Genomic DNA, 15279 nt, shown 5'->3' on the forward strand with positions numbered 1-15279 from the left:
GCCAGCAGCAACCACACAGACGCGAGTTGTGGCGGACAGCCAATGTTCTGGAGAAAATAAGCGACTTTTTAAATCAGACATTTTCTGATTTAAAAAGTCTTTTTACTGGATTAATGTGGTTTCTTTTAATCTGTGTCTTCATTAAACCTCTGCAGGAGATCATTGTGGTCAAGCTCAACATTGATATTCACAGAACAGTTAGTCGATTGGGAGCTTATTGATGACATTCCCAGTTGCTCCTCTCATCATAAACTGCATTACCAAGAACCTTCATGACCTAAAAGAAACAGGAAGGTGTGCCTAATGTCATGTGAGGGGGAGATGGAGGCTTCTTATCACAATTTTAAAAAAACCCATACATTTCCTGTTCCCTGCCTTTTTTCTTCTTCAAATATTTAACATTTTTAGCCAACTGACTACTTGTGGTTTATTCAATTTGCAATGGTTTCATTGGGATTTTTGGACATTTTTAATCTAAACTTCTTCATAAACCCAGAATCAAGGGGCCTTGGATAGTTTATGGTAAACTGGTCAATAAAAAATATGTTTCTCATCGTTCACACTTTTAGGAATGCGTGGACCTACGTATTAATGTCGAAATGCGTCAACACTTTGCGAACGACATCAGGAAGGTTAGAGGTTGAGGGGGGGAGGAGTGGGGGCAAAAAAAAAAAAAAACACCTTGAACATCGACGTCACTTCAGAGCGCGCACGCAGGAAGTTCGAGAACGCGAGACATGACGTAAGCGGCTTGCCCGCGCAGCGATGATGGCGGTGCGTGAACGCGCAGTAAAAGTAATGGCTGCTCTGGATCGGCGGGTACCTAGCCTCGATGAATTCGTTGGTCAAAGCTGGACTGCCTGGGCCGACTGGGCTAGTGTGATAGCGGCAGATGGTAAGGAACCATCCTGACACAAACATTAGCAGCCGCGGAGCCGGTCAGCCATCCCTCCGCGATTATTTTTCACCAAAACGGATGGTAGAACTAATGTTACCCAAACAAAGACCCTGCCGGGTCCTAGTGCTGGGTGGATAACATGTTGCTCCCCTCTGCCTCCTTCTACATGCACAGCCTACAAGATGATAAACCCATATTAAAAATGAAGTCACGGGCGCTGTGATGGGTGTGCTGTTGCTGCGGCCATGGAGGAAGCTGCCAGTGCTTTAGGAACACGGTTCGGCTCGAGGTTAGCCGTCAGGCAGTGGTGGCAGCATAGCGGAAGGAGGCTAGTCCGACTGGCTGGGCGAGCAACTTCTCACCCTGGGAAGCTAAGCTAGCCCGGTCCGCCGCTGTGAGGGGGTTAGTCTGAGATGCTAACGCTAGCCGGAGGATCAGAGCAGACACCGGTGACGGAGGAGGAGTCTGACGCTGCTGCCACCATGGAAATACTGGCCCAGTCTGTGATATTAGCAAACGTTACTCAGTGTTCTCATTGCCTTGTGCTAATATTTCCAGCCTTGCGGCTGCAGCTGTGCCCATGTCACCTGTCACTGATGGACAGAAAACCCTCCTGCCTTTGTCAGTTTGAAGTATGTGCGCTAAACTCGGATCGCTGTATCGCCTCTGCTGCCGAGGTGGCTGTGTGGCAAAGTCCCAGCTGTTGCAATGAAACAAACAAAACACACAGAAAAGTCTCCACAGAACTGTAGCAGCCAAAGGAGAGAAGCTGCTGACCTGCAATCCCATCATTTGTGCAACACTCCATAAGGATGTCTCTCTAAAGCTGAACATGTATGTTTTCAGGGCCTGATGCGGACAACTGCAGCAAAAATGGGAAGAAGGCTGCAGAAGCTATGTCGCTCAGCAAAGAGGGTAAGTCATTTTAGTCAAGTTTGCATGTGACTTTACAAACCTTCAGAAGTGTCTGAGAAAGTGACTCGAACCCCTTCAGATTATATATCCATTCGGGATGTATAAGCTGACAGGATGGCAGATCCACAGCATATGCGTGACGCGAGAAATCAGCAGAATTTGGTCCAGGAGTGTGCGGTGCTGAGGATGCTACACGACACCTTTGCTTGTATTAGCAGTACTGAGTGCGTTTGAGGATCCTGCAGGAGGGTTGCATTGCATCAGCCTTGAGTCAGATGTCATCGCTTCCGTGATCCCAGCTGGATGTGCTGCATGTGCACCGTTTAATCTGCCAGATATTATTATCCTCTGTTTTCTTTTGATCAGCTCTGATTGGAGATCTGAAGACCCAATACTAAAAAAACCTCAGATTTGGTTTTTCCTTCTGTTCTTTATATTCATCAATTTTCTGTCGATAAACGCATGAATCAACAGCACAAAGTTTGATGCGCCTCGTCTTACTTTGTGTTTTAGTCACTGAATCAGAATCGGGTCAAAACGGCAAAATTGGACTCGACTGACAAAAAAACTGAAATTACCATCAGTTATGCAAAGGGGTAAGTTTTATTAGTTAAAGACAATCCTCTCTGCTGCACTTTCTCTGTCTCAAATGTAAAAGTGACCTTGTTGTAGTCCTGCACCTGATCTCAGTTTTTATGCCAAAAGCATCTTTGTGAAACAGATGTTGTATGTTTTTTTTATTCAGGTACAAAAGCAATCAAACTGAGTCGCCTGTGACTTGTTGGTTCTGTCCTCTGTGGTCCACTACCTGCTACTACTTCCTTTATAGGCGAGAGTTTCAGTGTTCACTCGTGGGTGGCCGCCATTTTGTTTCCGGGGGCCTGAGCTGACTTGGTTAAATTGATCAAAGAAATATTTTAATAAGCTGTTTAGAGAGGTGGTGGTGTTTAAGATATGAAATTATGAATCACTAAAATTACACTTTGTGTAGTAGACTTTATGAAATGACTTTTGGGTGATATTGACTTTATAAATAACTGGTAAGTTTGATTGATTTATTTATTTTTGGTGACGATACAGATATTGCTCCTGGTGAAAGAGATGAACCACATGCCGTGTTTCAGTAAATGCAGATCAGACTGAGAGTCAGCGTTTACCTTTTGATGCAGCGCGAAGTCCTGCTAAAACTTTTTCTCATGGCAGTAGTCAAACTTTAGCAGAAAGTGAGGTCTAATGCTTTTGGAAATGGATCTGCTCGTAACTTGAGTCTCAACGTCATAAACTTTTTAATTAGGCCGACACGCAGACAGGAAGTGGAACAAGGGAACTGCAGAACACAGTGTGAGAACAACATCTACCAGACACACTCGCTATCTCTAACTGGCCTATTGAAGCTTCTTTCGCACAGTTCAGTTGAGTCTATTTGAACCATAATATTTCATAATTTAAGACAGTTTGCAAAACAGACCAATTCAGTTTCTTTATGAAAATATATAAACGTATGGAGAGATTCAGATGACTTACGATTCAAAATAAATTCTGATTATTACAATGTAAAGCAGTTTTAATTAATCTATTGATTTCTCTGACGATTAACCGATCAATATAATGTAAACATTTGTCGGATTATGCAGATTTTTGTATTGAATCACTTAGACGCTTTTCTTTTTACACAATATTAGAAATGCATTAAAAAATGCCAACTGACAAATGCTGAAATTCCTTTTTTTAAATTGGAAAATAAATGTTTAATTGACTAAAATGCATCAACAGCATTCCTTTAGTGAACACTTGATCATTTGTAGCAAAGTAAGAATCTGCAGCTAAAAAAAAATCATTCTAACATTAGAGAAGTTCAGCTCCTTCTGCTGAACTTTTCTGATGATTATATTTTGGATTAGATACTTAAGGCAGCTTAATGCTTAATGGGAGACTTATTTATTTGTTTATTTATTTTGTAGAAATTTAACCAGGTAAAGCTCAAACTTCCACTTGAGGAGTTCTGAGTAGAACCGAATTTACACACTTTTATTTTAATTTATTGTTTATATATTTTTGTACAGTTTTGACTTAACCACAGGTCTGAGTGTGTGACCTGTATACTCCAGTTAACGATTAATCGATTAGTGAATTAGTTGAAGATTATTTCAACAAATCATGCTTGATTGCATAAAGCATGCCGTTCTCTTCTTGTTCTTCCTGAATTCCAGACATGTCCATCTTTGGCCTTTACCCGGGCCATGATGACTTCTACCTGGTGGTGTGCAGCCACTGTGGCCAGGTGGTGAAGCCTCAGGCCTTTGAGAAGCACTGCGAGCGGAGACACGGGCCCCTGGCCAAGCTCTACGGCAAGCTGCGCTCTCCCACGCCGGCCCTCCAGCACCAGAGACCCTACCACGGCCATTCACCTTCGCACAACCCCCCCTCTGCGTCGTCGTGGGAGGCTCGAGGGCCGGGCGTGGGGCAGCCGCGGCCCGCGCCCCCTTCGCCCTCCACCCCACCTCAGTACAGATACCCGAAGAACGCCAAGGACGGAGTACGGTAAGAGGCCAGAGAGTTTCCCCCAGAAAACCTGCTAAGCCTGGTGGCAGGGCCGCAGTCCACCAGCGGCCCTGCACTAACGTGGTAGGGCCGCTACACTATTCCCAATATCTTTTGTATTAAAAGATATTAAAACTCACAAAAATTCAGACTACATCATAATTTGGAAGTAATGGTGTGTGAGGCTGAGTTCTATGCATAATCATAAATCAAATAATGGGGGCAGGTAAAGCCTGGTGGCCCGCCAGGCTGACAGTACACAGGAGGACTAGAGGAGGGCCCATCATTTAATAATGGGTATATGGTTAGACTTACTATTTTGTCATGATACTTAGTGGTGCTATTTTGATAGTGATGAATGTCAATTGTCACTCACCTTTATTTACACCATTAGGTAGATTTTGGTTACTGTGAGGTGAGCCAGCTTTCTTGCCAGACAGGAAATTTTACATAGACACACAATGAATATAAATATAGCATGATTAAAAATGGTCTGGTGCTCACTGCTTTACAATATTAAAGAAAACATAAAACCAGTTAAAAAAAAACAGCAATAAAAAAACCAAAATGAAGAAATAAAGCAATAACACTGACACAAGGGCAATGTGCGCCCTGAATTAGACTGTGCCAGGCAGCTATGATAAGAACTGTTTCCTACTTCTTTGTTAGCTAACTGCATGGTTGTGACTGTATGGCTCAGAATTCACAATCCCAAAGGAAGCTTTAGAAACACGTTTAATTTCCATTACACTCCTTTAGGACACTAGTCACATAAACGTGTCCTAACTGTGTCACTAAATTGTAACTGAATTTAATCATATTTTCAAACGCCATAATTGAACAAAAAGTGGAGAAAACAGTAAAGCTGACAATCGTGACAATATAAACAGTAGTTTCTTTTTTCCTTTTTAAATGTAATTGTTATGGACCGAGTCCAAAACAGGAGGAGTCACAGGATATATTAGAAAAATGTTTTTGTTTTTATTTTAACCCAAAGATTATAACTGACAAAAGATAAACTGAGCTCACAAAAGTTGTCAAAGGGACAAAACTGAACTCAGGCAAAAATGTAAACAAACTGGCTGCACAAAATAAATGACACACAGGGGTTTATATACTGGCTGATCAGGGTAACTAGACAATACAATTACAAATGACACAAAAACAAATAGTACAGATAAGTTTGGCTAAACTAAAGAGCCAAAAATTAAAATAAAAAATATGAAACTTTAAATACTAATATTGATTTGCAAACAAAACTACAAAAAAAATAAAAATACTTCAAATTCCTACAGTCATTATTTGGAATTTTTTGTGACAAAATCCTTATGATGACAAGAAATTGAACAGACGTGTTGTACTTTTTTTGTTGTTGTTTTTTCCGCTCGGTGAGTTGTCCCGATGCTGAGGCTGTCTCCTCCTGCTCCCCAGACTTTCGCCCCTGGAAAAGTCCTTCCACAACAGCCACAAAGAGGCGGTCATGTTCAAGCAGCCGCCGCCCCTGGAGCCTCCGGTCCTGTCTCCGCCTCCATCCCTTCGAGACCCCCCCTGGCCACACGGGGCTCCACCCGCCGGCCGGCCGGCGTCCAGCGACAAGCCGCCTCCGCAGAGGAAGGACTCGCCCCAACTGTCTGCCGTGATGGGCCACCGGGTCCCCAGGCCCTACAACAAAGTGGCCTCCAGTAAGTCGACATGGAGAGTTAGTTCAGGCACAGGACTGTCTGGTCAGCTTAGTCTGACATCCAGATATTAGATATTAATCATATTGATACATTTATGGAATGTGACTGTATGTTCTGACATATGAAATATGTTTGATCTGTTGTCATACTGATTATATTTGGAGTTTTATTGCAGTTTTGGACAAAAGAGTTAAAAATGACAAAACTGATGAAAAGAGGTTCATGTTGGCATGGAAACAAAGAAAAACATCCTGACAACAGTTGCCAAGCGTCCTGTGTCACATGGACGCTTGTCTACGTTCACACGCCGGGTCTTGATGCCCAGTTCTGTTTATTTTTTGCCGAAATCCAATATTATTATTTTTTGCGAGGTCGTTCACATTACCAAGTGATGCGAATGCAGTCATACTTCTGTGGGAGCGGAAACCCAAAGCGACCAGCATGCGCAGCAGAACGTAGATGTCACACAGTAGCGCTCCGTTTCTGGAAGTAATCATGGATGGAGACGTATAGGGATTATATGACGAAGGAAGCTAATAAAAAGAAAACACAACTAATGGCGATTGACTGCAGCTTCCGTGGAGAAGTCTTTTATGTGTTGTAACGCAACTCCTGATCTCAGTGCTTTATTTTGATGTGACTTCAGTTCAACTCAAAGATATTTTATTTCCCAGAGGTAAATTAAACGTTGTCGTAACTCAGATCATCCCAGTGTCTTCAAAGAGATGTGGTAGATGGATGATGCTGTGGGCTGGAAGGATAAATTTCACTGGAATTTTTTTTGAAAACATTAGCTTTTTATCTCAAACGTTACCTCTATGCATCTATATCTGGGCTTGCATTCTTTCAGACCCATCTGATATTTAACTGAAATGCTCCCTGTGTCCTCAGAAAGGGAGTGCGATCTGGATAAGCACTGCGGCGTCCTTGACCCTGACAGAAAGAAGGTCTGCACTCGGCTCCTGACGTGCAACGTGAGTAATACAAGCTGGGCTACCCTGGTGCTAATAAGCAAAGAAGAGGAGACAAACCTTTCAGTAACTGCAGCGAAAGCTGGTTCTACAAAGTTCTGACTCAAGGATGTTCACACTTGAATGTATTTTTCTTCTCCAAGAAGAAAAATACATTCTTCTTGTTCTGTGTTGATCTTCCACTTGACATCCCTTCAGAATGTGTTTGAGCTTAAAGTTGTAAAGTGACAAAAAGGTTTGATCTAGACATGAAGATTCCTGTTATTATGACTTTTTATATATATATATATCTGAAGTAGCAAGGAAAGGTCAGAGGTCATGTTCAGACAGGATCACTGTCTGAGTATCATTTCCCGATTAACAGGAAATGACAAAATAAACACCTGTCCAATAGGAAGTTTGCATCATGTTGACATTTTGACTTCACTTTGAGAAATGCTTCAAAACAACATAAAACCAAAGAGCAGAGCAAAGAATTCATCCTTATTGTGTCATTAAATGAATTTTATTTTGATAAATTGTTGTCAGTGGTGAACAGTGGTAATGCTTGAAATAATATTTTCTGAATAGTGTTTATTTACCGCCAACATCTACAGACTCCTCCAGATAATAAAAAAAAACACACTGCCTCTGACGCGCCTTGCTCCAGCTCTCAGCTAAACACTAGGACAGAGTATGTTGCTATAGTAATTTGACTCAGGGTTACACTACCTGGCTTTCAGAAACCAAATCCCCATGCACACATTTATCCCTGAACTTACGGAGCTTTAAGGGGCAGGATTATTTAGCATTGACTTGTTGGAGATTTACGTTATGTTATAATGTTATTCCCTCCTCATAAACATCCCTGGACTGTTGCCTTGATTATTTCATGCATGTTCATGCAAAATGCCTGGGTGAAACCTGGAGCCGCCTTTGAGACGAAGCTTGTCCTCAGAGCTGCAGTTTCCAAGCTTTTGAGTTTCTGCCTCACAGAGCAGCTTTCTCCCACTCGGCTCCTTCAGACTAGCCAGCAGCAATTAGCAAACACCTGGTGGAAGTGCACATCTGCTGGAGCTTATTATAGGAGCTACTTCTCAGTGCAAAGCTGGTCAAAATGTTAAAGGGTTAACAGAGGAGCCATGTTGTGATGACTTCCTGAAGGCAGAGTTTCACAAAGAGCAGGAGTTTCTTAAAGAGACAGAGGCCCAGTTTTAAGGCGGTAAATTACGAAATTGAATTTCTTTTATGTCGTATTTGATACAAATAGCATTTTTAAACCAAATGAAGATAACGGTTACTTTATTCTATAAAATAATACTGTGGCTGGAAAACACACACTTATCCTGTAAATAACCCTACTTTCTGTTTCCGGCTCTCTCATCCATAAAAAAATGATAATCAAATTAAATCTGCAACTACAAACTGTTACTAATTGCACAGCATTTGGGGCCCCATCATGAATTATTTTTCTGTTCTAAGCCACCTGCTGTTCCCTCATCCTTTAGATCCACTCCATCCACCAGCGCAGGAAGGTGGTGGGTCGCAGCAAGAACTTTGACCAGCTAGTGGCAGAACTTAAGATGAAGGTCCGAGAGAAGGGAGCCCAGGCCCTGGATGGAGGCTTCTCTACAGGAGGGTCACCCAGTCCGGAGGCCCCGAGGGAGCAGGCCGGTGTCCCCCACTGCAGGAGACCTCTGGCCAGCCTCCCTGGGTTCAGGTCGGGACACACAGAGCATGTGGATTCAATCGGCTTATTTCACCTCAGCGTAACATGCACCAATGAACCGTTATCGACGTTTCCAGAATGTAGCGGAACTTTTTGACATTTGTAGTTAAGCTACAAAGTTTTGTGCCTTTTGGACAACACAATAACTTTTCAAAAGGAAAAGCTTTCTCGTGTCCGCTGTTGGAGGAGCGGATTCCAAATTTCAGAACCTCTTGATCATCACTGGTTCATAAAACTGGTCGAAGTGATAGAAATGACCGCATAGAAACTAAATATAGCTGAAGAGCAAATAAGAGAGGATTTAAGTGAGCTGATGTTTGGTGTTCATTAGGGCTGAAACGATTAATTGTGATGAATCAATTATTGAAATTGTGCACTAATTTAGTTAACAATTAACTGGAGTGTACAGACAGAAACAGACCATTTGCTGAAAGAATGACACACTCAGCAGTAATTGGGGCAGAACTGTACAAAACATACAGACAATTTATTATTAACATGAAACAAAAACCTTAGTCTACAAATCTGTTGTACCCAGAACTCCTCAAGTATGAGCTTCACCTGGTTAAAATTTTGTAAAGAAGAGAAGAAAACAAAAACATCTCTGATTTTTTTTTTAGCTGCAGATGATTCTTTGCTACAAATATTCAAGGAACTGAAGGAATGCTGTTGTTGCATACCTTATAAATATTTATTTTCTTATTTAATTAAGAAATTTCATCTTTTGATGTATTTCTAACATTGTGTAAAAAAGGGTTAAATTGAAAATCTGCACAACTTGCCACTATATTTATCTGATCAATCATCAGAATAATCGCCAGATTCTTGAAGAACTAAAATAATGGTTATTTGCATCCCCAAAGTGTGTGCGTGTGTTTTTCATAGCAAGTGTGTGACTCTGTGTTTCAGTCGATCCATGGCCGTGTCGGAGTGTGCCCCGGAGGAGGAGAAGCAGTGGCAGGATGAGGCTGGGCTCCGGGCCCCGTCCCCTCTGCTGCATGGACACGTCTCCAGTGACGACAGCGAGGCCGAAGCAGCTGAAGAGCTGTCAGAGTTCCCTTCGTCTACCACACACCCCACACCTGCAGCGGTATGTCCCCCCACTCAGCACACACTTCTGCTTTAAAAAAAAATACACTGGGAGAAGGAACCCTGACCCTAATGAGACGAGACCAGAATTATTCATTTCTCTAGTAGGATTAGTCAGGTTTAAAGTAACCACTGTCTTTAAGAGAGAAAAAACACATTGAGGCCCCTTGTACCTGGAGCCGCTTTTCAGTGAAACTGTAACATTTCTGTTGTGACACCAGAGTGAAACTTTGACAGATTGTTTGGCTTAAGTTAAATCTTGGATGGAACAAAACTTTCTTCACCTAAATCAAAGAAAAACTCAAGTTATATTATTTGGCCAAAGTCTTTACATTAAAAAAACAGATTTGATTCTGGGTTCTTTAGCTCGGTTTTTGAGACCTCAGCTAGGCTTTACTTTTGATAGCTGTTTCAAGCTCGATAAACAAGTTAGTTCTGTCGTTAAATCAAGTTTTTATCACCTATGGATTTTAGCAAAAATCAAATCTTATTTTTGTTTTAAGGACTTTGAAGGACTTATCCATGCAGACATTACAACTCGTTTGGATTATTGTAATTCTTTATATAGTGGCATGGTTAAATCACAGATTCATCGACTTCAAATGATCCAGAACGCAGCGGCACGGCTTCTTACAGGAACCAGGAAGTGTGACCATATAAGGCCTAAGCTGGTCAATTTACACTGGCTGCCTGTTATGTATAGAATAGATTTTAAGATTCTTTTATTAACTTATACAATTTTATATGGGTTAGCTCCCCCTTATCTTCAGGACCTTTTAAAATTTCAGTCTGTGTCCAGAACCCTCAGATCAAACAGTCAGCTATTACTTACAGTCCCTCGGACCGACTAAGGAAAGGAGATCTGGCTTTTTATGTTGTTGCTCCTAATCTATGGAACAATTTGCCTTTTCAGATTAGATCTGCTAGCAGCCTGGATCATTTCAAATCTCTTCTCAAAACTCATTTTTATTCGTTGGCTTTTAATTGAAGCAATTTTTGATATTCTGTTTTTATCTATTTGTGCTTCTATCGTTCCTGTGCAGCACTTTGGTGCAGTTTTGTACCTGTTTTTAAAGTGCTATATAAATAAATTTGACATCGACATGAAAGCAGAAGTATTTTGGTTCCTTACGCCAGGCGCAGTGTAACAGATAACGTGAATCTAAATGAACCAATAATAAACCTCTGAACGGTGACGAATCGCTGATCAGTCGCTGATTTGATCAAATCTGTTTTTGAAGATTTTGATTCTCAGAAGAATAAATTCTTGTTCAAATTCGCCAAGAATCTCAGTGCGGTCTCTTGATCACGAATGGATCTTGTGATCCTGTCTCTTCAGGTGTGCTCGTTCGGCAGCCACTCGTTGGGTCATGGGATCTACACGTTTGACAGAAGGCTTCACCACGTGCGATCGGCCCTCAGCAGCATGCTGGAGCACCACATCAGCGCTCATCTATGGAAGTAAGAGAGCCGACCTCCCGCTAAGCTCTTGTCACTTTTAGGGGAGTCCTACATACAGTCTGTAAATCTGTGTTCACGTCATCTGAAATGATGTGTTGGAGTTTCATGATCTTACCTGGTGAAGCCCAGCAACAAACGCAAGATATTTGTGTTACTTAAAATTAATGTAACTAATAGAATATGTTGGTTCTATGGCTTTATTTAAAATATTTTCAGATTTTTTTTTTTTACTTTTTTTTCTTTATTTTGCAAAAACAAGATCCCTACCAAGTATGTTTAGTCTTGTTTCTTGCGCAAAATACCTTATTTTACTTGAAACGTTCAAGTAACTTTTCAGTAATTTGTAGGAGCTTGTTTCAAGTCAATAATTCCTTAATATTAATGAAAAAGTTGTAGTTCCATCCATCCATTTTCTAACACCCTTGTCCCTAGTTGGGTCGGGACGTGCTGGTGTCGATCCACTAATGTTTGGGCGAGAGGCGGGGTCACCCTGCACAGGTCACCAGCCTGTCGCAGTACTAGTTCCATTATTATTTAATTTCTTATTGAAATAATACTGGGTGATTATTATAATAAGATTATTTCATTTATAACAAGACATTTTCCAGTGAAATAATCTGCCAACGGAACTAATACGTTTTCATCAATATTAAGGAATTATTGACTAAAAACATTTTGTAAATGACTGAAAAGTTAGTTGAAAGTCTTTGCCAACTAGTTAGACCAGAGTCTACATTTCTTACATGATTTATGTATGTTCTGATATCCAGACTGTAAATGTTTTCTATTTATTGTTAGTTTAAATCAGATGCGTTTTACTGAATGCATCATGGATTGATTTATTCATGGATCCTTTTCTGCTTTTTTTTCCTCCTCCCCCCAGGAAGATACCTCAAGCCACAGACCTTCTGTCCCCAACCTCCTCAGCCAAGTCCATCACTTCTTCCTCTCCTGTCTCCATAGCAACCTCCTCGTTTCATTCTAAAGTCCGCGCAGGCAGTCACATCAGCTCGTCTCTCAGAATGGCGTCGTCCTCCCCCAGCCGGGGGCCGGGCAGACCTCTGACCGTGCCGCAGTCGGAGAACTCCGGCGGTGGTTTTGGCGGTTCTGGTTCTGGTTCTCACCCCCTGTCTTTGGGGAAGCCTGGCCTGGGGCGTCAGGTGGCGGCGGGCAGGTCCAGGAACCCAGTGGGGCGACCGAGCAAGCAGATGCTGAAGCTGCGAGAGGAGGCGGCCACCGCCGCCACATTCCGTAAACGCAAGGCCCCATCGCAGGAAGGAGACCACTCTGGCCCCGAGAGGAACTGCATCATCCTGCAGGACAGGGGACCCCCACCTTCCTCCTCCTCTTCATCCTCCTCCAAGGCCCCCTCTTCCTCCCTCCACCCTCATGGACAGACCAATGGCACTCTCTCCCCCAGCAGTAAGCCCCGCCCCCAGCCGCCCCACTCAGAGTCCCACTCCCCTGCCGCCAAGGCGGTGTGGACTTACAAGCGGACTCTCCCCCCTCTGAGCCATTCCTCCCCCCCAGACCTCTCCCCTGCCACTAACTCCCACAGTCGGACCGGTGTGGGGGACTCGGGGCTGCTGGGCCAGGGCGGCGGGGGGAGGACCTTTCTGGAACATCAGGGACTGAAGAAACGGAAGGGGGGAGGCATGGAGGAACATCCCCCCTCATCCAAACTCTCAGTGCCGCGCCTGCCTTCGTCCTCCTCCAGCTCTGGTTCCTCATCCTCGCCACGCTCCACTTTCTACCCCTGGAAGGACAGCAAGAGTGGCGGTCTGGACGGAGACATGGACAAGAAGCTGGCCTCACAGAAGGTGGGTTTACCTAAAAGTAACACTGGGCGTATTCACCGTTGTGTCTGAGTAATATGGATGATCCTTCAAAGTAAAAGGCTTTACATCCTGAAACTAAAAGACAATTTGATATATAACACTGAAACATAGTAAATATTTTTCTCCCCCAAGAGAAATTCTAAAATGTTTATTTTGTCAGAAGAGACAAACTGACAAAATAAACAGAAATATATTTTTTTATTAAGGATTTTTTTTTTTGCTGCAGTGGCCTTTATTTATAGGGAATGCACAGAAAAGTGGGTTATGAGAGAGGTTAAAGGTCAACAGGCCTGTGACAGCTGCGTGGAGGACTGAGGCTTCCGTACACCTGTCCAGCTCTCGATCCCTGCACCACTCTGAGCAGGAAGCTATGTGCTGTACAGAGGAAATAAGGTCTTGATTTACCAAGCGTGTGAGGAATATTGGACTTTTTTTTTTAACAGCTCAGCTGCAGCAATATTTCACACCTCTGTCCAGTGATTAGATGTCAGGTGACTCCCAGCAGCTGGTTTTGACCGTCATGCCTGCAGTGAACATGTTCCAGTTCACACATGGTGCAGGATGCTGCAAAGGCCTGTTGCTCTACATGGAATGAGTCAGAACGTCCACAGGGGGGCGCTGTTTTAGTCACGACACCCAACTCTGGTTTAATCCAAAGGCCTTCTGCTGATTTTTAATTTAAAGGACCCAGTGATAAAGGCAGCATTGTGTGAAGCATCAGCAGAAAATGCAAATAAAGTCCAGCTCAGACATTTCACCATCATGTGGTGTTTTCCTCACGCGGAAAGATGAGAACGGTTCGCCGAGGCAAAAACAACCTCATGCTTCGTTTCATGGTTCTAATTCAGCTGCACTTCCCTTCCTGTTAAAACCGTCGGGGACACAAAGCAGCTTTCTTTACAAATCCAAATCCCCGTGTTTCACACCCAACACAAACAGATGGATACGTTGGTGAGGAGAAACGAATTGATGTTTGGAATCTTGTAGTAAGATTGAAAAATGGCACCAGAAAACCCACAAAACAGAGTTTAAATAAAAGTGTTTGTTCTTCACATTTAATGGCACATTTATTAATTGTACAAAAGCTTAAAGCCCAAACCATGACATGAGCGCATCTGTACAGAAACAACACGACGTAACGGTCCCACAGAGAGAATGGAACGGACCTCGGGGTGGGTTATAGGTCTTTTTCAATGAAGCCATGTCTCAGGCAAACTCTTAGGATGTTGTACGGAAAGAAAAGTGAAATTTAAATCCAGTTTCTACTGGATACGGAGCAGCAACGAGGCACCGTCTAATCCATTGGTGAGACCCTCTGAGAGCCCAGCAGGGGGCGCTACCAGTGTCTTAAAAAGCTGAAGGGAAGATGAGGGGAAAAACAATGTAAAAGTTTCAGAAGTTTCATATTGAAAGAAACTGATTAAAAAAAAAATGCTTTTGCCTGATTTTTTTTTCTTTTCTAAAATCAGACTCAGCCAAAATTAAAAGTCATGATTTCTACTGATTCTGACCAGTACAGAATCTCTAGTCAAAGTGGGAATTCTAAAAGTTGGTTCTTCACACATTTACTAGCATCGTCTGTCCCTTCCCACAATCTGGAAAAGCTTTCTGCTCCAACCTGTCAGGTGTTTGAATTCTCTCTTATCTCTGATCTGTTTTCTTCTGTCTTACAGCCAAAACTGCACCATTAAGTGTGCTTGCCTTACAAGCCACTAGGAGGGAGCCAGCTCCACTCAGTCTGTGACTGGGCCAACAGGACTCTGTGTGAGTGTGTGTGTGTGTGTGTGTGTGTGTGAGTGTGTGTGTGTGTGTGTATGTATGCGTGTGCCTTTGTCTGCCGAGCGTCCGCTCCGGTATGAACGGACCGGGTTGTGTTTGTGCCGTATTGACCCGTCGGTGTGCTGAACGGATGAACATGGGATGAACCATAAAGTATGGATTTAGAAATACCTCAAGACCATCTGGTTATGCTGCTAAATTGAATATGTTGGTTTATTAAAAACATTTATTAAAAAATGTCATTTTCACTTGGTTTCTGTCCCTGTGGCTGTTATTTTACCTTTCGTGCATTTGATCAGAGGGTACTGGTGCTGCTGGTTAGGAACGAGAACGTATTGGAGTTTAACTTTGAAATTATGTAAAGCATATCAAACATATAACACAACCTGAATGGAAG

General features: G+C 42.7%; 1 protein-coding gene across 1 annotated transcript; it reads left to right on the forward strand.

The window, feature by feature from the left end:
• The first annotated feature begins 765 nt into the window (after positions 1–765).
• atxn7l2a (ataxin 7-like 2a) lies at positions 766–15135 on the forward strand. Its single transcript, XM_055027649.1, has 10 exons — positions 766–895; positions 1745–1813; positions 4024–4354; positions 5786–6036; positions 6928–7010; positions 8495–8706; positions 9625–9805; positions 11144–11265; positions 12149–13085; positions 14777–15135. The coding sequence occupies exons 1-10, from the start codon at positions 766–768 to the stop codon at positions 14792–14794; spliced, it is 2334 nt and encodes a 777-aa protein (XP_054883624.1). The 3' UTR covers positions 14795–15135.
• Positions 15136–15279: the final 144 nt, after the last annotated feature.

The sequence above is a fragment of the Poeciliopsis prolifica genome, unplaced genomic scaffold (genome assembly GCF_027474105.1).
Source record: "Poeciliopsis prolifica strain line A6 unplaced genomic scaffold, Auburn_PproV2 SCAFFOLD003, whole genome shotgun sequence".
Lineage (NCBI taxonomy): Eukaryota > Metazoa > Chordata > Actinopteri > Cyprinodontiformes > Poeciliidae > Poeciliopsis > Poeciliopsis prolifica.

What these genes read in the sequence shown, in the direction of transcription:
- atxn7l2a (XM_055027649.1), top strand. Translation starts at nt 766, where the DNA reads ATGATGGCGGTGCGTGAACGCGCAGTAAAAGTAATGGCTGCTCTGGAT. An exon ending in CTCGGCTCCTGACGTGCAAC is followed by an intron (nt 7,011 to 8,494) that starts GTGAGTAATACA and finishes CTCATCCTTTAG; the next exon opens with ATCCACTCCATCCACCAGCG. An exon ending in GCCAGCCTCCCTGGGTTCAG is followed by an intron (nt 8,707 to 9,624) that starts GTCGGGACACAC and finishes TCTGTGTTTCAG; the next exon opens with TCGATCCATGGCCGTGTCGG.